The 7,567-nt window shown below is 36.5% G+C and overlaps 1 protein-coding gene across 1 annotated transcript; it reads left to right on the top strand.

The window, feature by feature from the left end:
* Positions 1-3,494: 3,494 nt before the first annotated feature.
* LOC104233493 (uncharacterized) lies at positions 3,495-6,877 on the top strand. Its single transcript, XM_070161486.1, has 5 exons — positions 3,495-3,503; positions 4,572-4,755; positions 5,113-5,157; positions 5,242-5,301; positions 6,621-6,877. Exons 1-5 carry the CDS (start codon positions 3,495-3,497, stop codon positions 6,665-6,667), a joined length of 345 nt encoding a protein of 114 aa, XP_070017587.1. The 3' UTR covers positions 6,668-6,877.
* Positions 6,878-7,567: the final 690 nt, after the last annotated feature.

Below are 7,567 nucleotides of genomic sequence, written 5' to 3'. Positions count from 1 at the left end.
ATTACAATATAGGTATACAAATCAAATAATTTTTTTAAAACTTTTTCATATAAAAACATTTCTCAACATATGTTTCTTTTAAAAAGTTAGAGTGATAGACTGGTTTGGAGGACATTTTTGTAAACAAACAATTCTTTTAGAAATTGTGCAATGCTTTAATACATCAAACCAAACAATAAATAAGAAATATGTCAGCATAACTAATACCATCATAACTAATGCAAGCATAACTAATACCAGCATTACTAATACACCCTATTCAGCATTATTCTTATGCACCCTACCAAACGACCCCTTAATGTTTTCCTGACCTTAACGGGCTTTAAAAAACCAATAGGCAACTGCTAGGGTCATTACTTCTGAGTTTATAAAAATAAATTGTTTTTCTTCTAAATATTCACCTAGATATCCTTCCTTAGGATGTTGTTTAATAAAAGCCCTAAATTGTGTTTGAGTCGTGCTATTTATATGCCTTGTTTGAGGAGGAAACTTTGAGCCTCTAATTGCTCCCTTTTATCTTATGTGCTAAAAGTCCTAACTGTTTTGCCTGTCGCCTTAGAATTTTCACCTTTAAAACCTTAGGGGTCTGTCTAGAACCACCTATAAGTAAGGGTCCTAAATCCCTCCAGGACCATTAAGAAGGGACGAGTAACAACACGCAATAGAGATCGCTGACCAAATACTCGCTTTGCATGACCACAAAGGGGATGGGAAGTGTAGATATGGGATATGATGACTATCTTATAATGTCACGTGTAGCCCCTCATTGAGGAATGTTTACCGGACATTGTGGGGGGGATCCTATAGGCTAACCAACCTAGGACCCCTCCTTTTTTCAAATTCCTTTTAAACTTTGTTTTATAATACAACTTGTTCAAAGTCTTTATCTTATTTGAGTTATCCAACATGCTTTACTTGCAACCTATTTGATTCAACTGCTTATTTGTAATGGACTAATTTGTGAATATAAGTTCGGCCGGGACCCATAGTTGTACACCAAGAGGGATTCCTAACACCTTTCCCTCGAGGTTATTTTGAGCCCTTACCCTAAATCTCTGGTAATGCAAACCAATCCAAGAGTTAATCACTCTAGGTGTCCTAACGCACCGTAATCCGTTAGGTAGAGACTCTTTAAATACCCAATTCCCAAAATGAAATGAGTTATTACCCCATGGAATGTCGAAACTCGGACCTCTCTCTGCGAGGAAGGAAAAAAGGGGGCGCGACAGCATGGTGACTCTGCTGGGGATACCTTTTGGCTCTTACCACAATGAACTTATCTTTTACAAATTAGTCCAAGCATGCTTTATTCCGTACCATTATCCCTTATTTGAATTTAACTGTCCATTTGTTAAGTATATATGATTTCTTATTGTCCTAAAACTAACTTGTCTCTTTGTTTCCTTTTCCTGTAACTATCTTTTAATTATTTAATGTTGTATTTATTTTTTCTACATGAAAATACTTGACTACATATTATTAATTATTGCATGAATCATGCTCCACATCATATTCCACTCGTGCATATCAAATCCTATAGCAACGCTTTAATGAGTGGTTGTGTTCTTCCTATTTACTACCCTTAAATTCAGAAAGGCTTATTTGCGGTAAAACATGTCGATCAGCGGTGCAGTCAACAGTTCCGTGCCTTCCCCCTCAAGTTGTCCGCTTGAGGGTACCAGTCTAAAACCCTATAGAAACCTTACTCTCGTTAAAATTGTGCATGCATCATGGTCAAACCTAGTCAGATCAGTTATGTTGTCCACATAATCATCCTTTCAGATAAGCCTTATCCAAAGTCCATCGGATTTTCCATAATCCCAACGGAAGCAATCACATTCTGTGCATTAATTTGGAGAACTAAATGCCGATATGTTGATCATAAATGTATAAATAGTCGAGTCCGGTGGGGGTAAGGTCTAACCCTTTTATTTTGCAGAAAATGAGGTACGAGGTCCCCAGATTCGGTATGGTTAGCAACATCTCACCACTGTTGCTTGATTGGTGGGAGGATCTTTCCTATAGTGAGAAGAAACATGTGAAAAGTACCTGGGTAACCTGCATTCCTTGCTAGACATTGAGCCAAACAACAAATTGATCAAAATTGCCACTTTATTTTGGGATAGTGAAAGAGTTGTGTTTCGTTTCGGTGACATAGAAATGACACCGCTTCTAGAGAAAATAGGAGGACTTGTAGGACTAACTTCGGACAGTCCAGGCTATTGGTACCATAAAACCGTACGGGCAGGGGATATTTGAAGATGGTGGGTTGAAGAAGAATGTCAACCTAGTGTGCTTGAAGGATTCCTACATACCTTTCGAATACATGTACGAGAGGTATGGCCATAGCAAGTCTTTTCTCACTTACAATGATGAGATCTCTCTCACTTCACAGGGTCACATCCACCACAGAGTGTTTGTATTCATTGTGTGCTTTTTTGGCCTGATAGCGTTCCCAATGAAAAAGGGAAGAATCCACACTAGGTTAGCCATGGTCGATAAGACTCTGATGGAAGGGATTAATGTACAAACATATACCATAGTCCCCATAATCATAACCGACATCTACAAGGCCCTGGAGCGCTGTCAAAGAAGGGTCAAGCATTTCAAGGGTTGTAATTTTTTGATGCAGTTATGGTTGCTGGATCATCTCCAAAAGGGTCGCTATCGTCAAGAATTTCTGCGAAGAGCTTGGAATGACCGCATTGCCTTCCACCACCCTAAGCAGATGACTTACATTCCAGACAGATTTGCTCAGACCGAAAAATGCCAGGGAATAGGTAGAGTTCTTGTACAATCTGACTGAGGAACAGGTGCAGTGGATGGTTGAATGGTTCCCAACAGATGAGTTTATTATCAAGTCCAGGGATGCTCCGCACTTAGTGCTGATCGGGTTGAGAGGGATATATCCATATGTCCCTATGCAAGTCATGAGGCAAGCAGGCAGAAAACAGGTCATACCTAGGGTTGTCAAAATGATTTCAGGGAAGACTTCCAAGATGACGACGTCCCTTACAAGTGCCAAGCTCAGCACATGTGGCACTGCAAAATCATTTTGGAGAAAAGCACCGTTAAGCCAGACAGGTATCATGCAGGGTGCGAGCCTCTCTACTCGGCATGGTTGGAGGACAATCTGAAAGGAATGGTGACACCAGGGACTGGTCGAGGGAACATAATCATAGATGAGGAAGCTGAATCTCAAGTCAAATACAACAGGCTACGCAAGAGGGTCTACGACTTTGAGAATGAGCACTGGGAAATACATGAGAGGAACGTGAGGCTGATCGAGGATTGGAAAGAGATGGCAATCACTTCCAACAGGAAACTGGAATATCTGGAGCGAGGAATAGCGGAGCTGGAAGGCAAAGTCATAAAGAGGATTGAAAACTGCTAGAATGGTGAGAGAGCTGAGGGAGGACATCTGGCCAGAGCCTACTTGCTATTGGGACTGCACGAGCTAGGAGATCTGTATGATGGAGTCCGGAAGATCGAATATGGGGAAGGTCCTTCTAGGACCAAATAGATTAAATTTACTTGCTTTTCCTAAAATATAATAAGGCCAAGTGCCAGTAGTGACTTATTTTATTAGTGTCGTTTTGGGATCTGTCTATTTTTATATTATGAAATGAAGAATTTATTGGCATTTGAAGTTCTCTAAATTTATTTGTTGCTAGGCCTACCTCGGGCAAAACGAGGCTCCCAAATTAAGACGCGATTTTACATTCGGCAATATGTGTTTCAATACTGCAAACATCTCAGAATCCTCGCTAACTTGTTACCTTTTGTTTTTTTATTGTTATTCTCATTCCCTTAGGTTGGTTCACTCATACTGGCCTCATCAGCGTATCATACCAGATCTAGAGGCCCCTCACCTCCTCCTCCTTCAACAAACACAAAAGGCAGAGGAAAATCAAAGATGGACGACTTAAGTGGAATCCGAAAGGAGAATATTGAGAATACAGAGACTTGAGATGGTCGTAGTACTCCATCCCCAAATGATCTGGTTTTGAGACTGGAACAAAAGATACTGGAATTGCAAGGAGAACTTGAGCAGGTCCGCAACTTGGCAAACCTGTCACTTACCCTCAATGTCCCTGATATCTACCAACAAAACACAAAGAACCCAACACCTCCTCAGAACACACAAAACCAACAGCCACAAAATCCTCCTACACCAAATCAATACGCAACTTCACCCCAAAATATCAATCCATTGCCAATAGTGTTGAGTGAATGGGGAACTGATTTTTCTTTTCAGTTTTGTTTGCATATGATTCTTTTTCATTAATTAAATTAAATATTTATGGGTGAAAAATGAGGAGAGAGCTACAATAGGGGTAGGTAGGAACAAATGAGGTTGTTATAATAAGAGGGAATGGGAAAAGAAAAGATTTTATTGATATTTGGCTACACATTTGCAAACTTGTAACTGGACTAAAATAGTGCAAGGTCAACTTATGTAGTGCATTATTTTATAATTTTGTCTTTCTGAATTCAGTTATAGTTTAATACTTTTATATAATAGTTAACTTATTACTTAATTAGCTTAATATTTTTTAAACCCCTCAAAGGTCCGAACTCAAATAGAGAACAATTCAACAAACACTCGTTTTTATCCACGAAACAAACTCTTTCTGCCCCCCTTCAACTTCAACTTTCTTTTTCAGTTCTTCACTTCTTTGCATCTCTTTGAACTTCGAATCCCACAGTTTTATTCAGTGAGAGAGATTCTTTTTCAAATCTTTGATTATTTGAGTAAGTTTTTCTTCTTTTTACAAATATTGCTTTTTTGATTTGTGTGATTTTAACCTAGATTAGTAGTTGACCTAAATTGGCTATGAGTAGATTTACGTTCTTCCCCATTCAAAATATCCCATTTTTACTAACACCATCAAATGCAAATCTAATTAGCAGCACTTAAGTTGAACAAATAATTGATGAGTAAAGTGCTCCTGTGGATTTCGCTCTTTGTTAGCTTAATTTTCTGGAGTTCTTTAATATAGTAGATAATGCTTGCAAGAAACCAAACTGTATTCGAATTTCAAGGATACTTTTCTTTTAGTATTTGAATTAGCTATTGTTCTTTTGTTTTTGAATTTATTGTTTGAGCAGACAACAATCATGGTGCACATTTACAAGATGATAAATCTTTAGTTGGTATGCTAATTTTTTTCTCTTAATAAATTAACTTCATATGTATTTGAAGATTCCGTGCTAATGCTATTTGAAATATTATTTCAGTGAAGTGTATGATTCGAAACCAAGTTGATTCAGATTTCAAGGATACCTTCTCACAAATTGGTAAGTCTTCTATCTTTAAGAAAATAATATTAAAGTTATGACTTATAATAAAATATAGGGGTGTGATTTTCCTATTATAAATATTATATTTGCTTTTATTCGTGATAGAAGGGGTGTGATTCCTCTATTAGAAATATAATTTTTTCTTTGATCTTGATGTAATGGGTGTGATTCCCCAATTAGAAATATTCTATTTTCTTTGTTCTTGATATAAGAGGTGTAACTCCTCTATTATATGTTACTTCTATTCTAATATTAATATAAGGAGTGCGATTACTCATATTAAAAATATTATTTTTCTTGGCATTGTTGCTTTGTAGGAAGTTTTATTGATGTGAATTGAGATTGACATATTTTTTATTAGGTTTAATTCTTCTCAACCAAGTTCTAGTTTTAGAGATAATTCTTCCCATCTTGTAGAGGAGTTTGATGTGGAATCACTTAGTCCTGATTCTGGAGAGATAATACTCATTGATAGATATAGCTCTAGAATACGGGATGAAGTGAGAAGACACTAAATCCAGAGGGCCTTGACAACCAGTTGATTACAAATTCCCTAAAATTTTATTCGAGGAGAAAATGCGTCAATTCAGTCGGCAAAAATATTATATGTATATATATCTGTTAAAATAGGGTGGACCCCTTTAAATATTTTATTCGGCTCTCTAAGTCACACAGGCTGGACAGAAGAGTTGTTTTGTTGACGTGCTTATGAACAATCTTTGACTTGATGACCCATGTACGAATCGGGGGTCCTACAATGTATATTATTTTATTTTCACATTTTTAAATTCAATGATTATTTAATTACTTAGTATTCAACTGATTTATTTTCTTATATTATCTTTTTTGAATGGGAGAATTACATCCCTGGTCACTTGGCCCAACAACCCATCAGAAAATGGCTCATGTTTTGAGCCCTAATCCAGTATAGCTCAGGTAGTTAGCCCACCCCTTATTTCTTCGTTCCCCTTTTTTTCGTTCCCCTTTTTTTCTTCGTTCTTTTTCTCCTTCCCATGTCAGCCTTTGCACCATAAAATTTCTCTACTATTGTTATTCTCCTTCAATTCATTTTCGGATTTCAATGGTTAACTAAGGATTTGAAAAATAAAAGTCACCATTATAAGTGGTTCGAAGATGCGATTTCAGAAATTATGTTTTCCGATTTGTTAGTTGTTTGGAATAAGTGTTGTCTTAATTGATTGGAATCATCAAGATGAGTTCAAAATTCAAATTTCAAGTTATTTGGAGTAGATTTAGGCTATATTTGAGTTAAATGTCAGAAATTGAGTTTTCGATTTGTTAGTTGTTTGGAATAGGTGTTGTCTCAATTGATTGGAATCATCAAGATGAGTTCAAAACTTAAATTTCAAGTAATTTGGAGTAGATTTAGGCTATATTTGAGTTAAATTTCAGAGGATGCCCAAGGAAGAAGAAGAAGAAGAAGAACACGTGAAGTTCCGTTGATAGGATTTATTTGTATAATAATGTATAATATTATATAAATAATATATAATAGTGTATAAACACAACTGATACACTATTATATCCAAGGTTGATACATTATTTAAAGGTATTTGATGAATTTCGCGCATTTGCTTCTTCTTTTTCTCATTCTTCTTATACACCTATATACATAGTGTATATCAAGAATATTTTTACTCTGTGATTATACATCTTTATACATCTTTATACACTTTTATACATACTTTACCTCTTTGTATAAAAGTGTATAACATTGTATAAAAGTGTATAAGCATCGCTGGCGAAATTTTTGTACAATTTTCACCTGCAGTTCTTGTATAAAACTAGTCCAAATCTCCAGCAAATAGCTTCAAACTTTGTATACAATTGTCTCACCTCCTTTTTCGCCCGCGCCGCCTCAGAGGGACGCAGAAGGGAGTGTTTCCAATTAAAGGACAATCGAAAGGAGATTTGTTTATTTATTTCAGAGTCGTCACTTGAGAGATTTATGGTGTCCCAAGTCATCGGTTTTAATCCCGAATCGAGGAAAAGAATGACTCTGTTTCGCAGTCTGCGCACCAGAAATCCGGATAAGGAATTCTGTTAACCCGGGAGAAGGTGTTAGGCATTCCTGAGTTCCGTGGTTCTAGCACAGTCGCTCAACTGTCATATTCGGCTTGATTATCTGATTTTATACAATTATGAACTTATGTGCAAACTTTAAACTCTTTACCGCTTTTATTATTATTATTATTATTATTTTAACAGAGAATTACAACATTGTGAAAAACATATCTCGAAC

The sequence above is a fragment of the Nicotiana sylvestris genome, chromosome 11 (assembly GCF_000393655.2).
Source record: "Nicotiana sylvestris chromosome 11, ASM39365v2, whole genome shotgun sequence".
Taxonomy (NCBI): domain Eukaryota; kingdom Viridiplantae; phylum Streptophyta; class Magnoliopsida; order Solanales; family Solanaceae; genus Nicotiana; species Nicotiana sylvestris.
The sequence above is the reverse complement of the archived record's forward strand: the minus strand, read 5'-3'. Positions and strand labels throughout refer to the sequence as shown.

Coding starts and splice junctions, on each gene's coding strand:
- LOC104233493 (XM_070161486.1), top strand. Junction 4,756..5,112: donor TCAAATCTTTGATTATTTGA/GTAAGTTTTTCT, acceptor TTGTTTGAGCAG/ACAACAATCATGGTGCACAT. Junction 5,302..6,620: donor GGATACCTTCTCACAAATTG/GTAAGTCTTCTA, acceptor TGTTTGGAATAG/GTGTTGTCTCAATTGATTGG.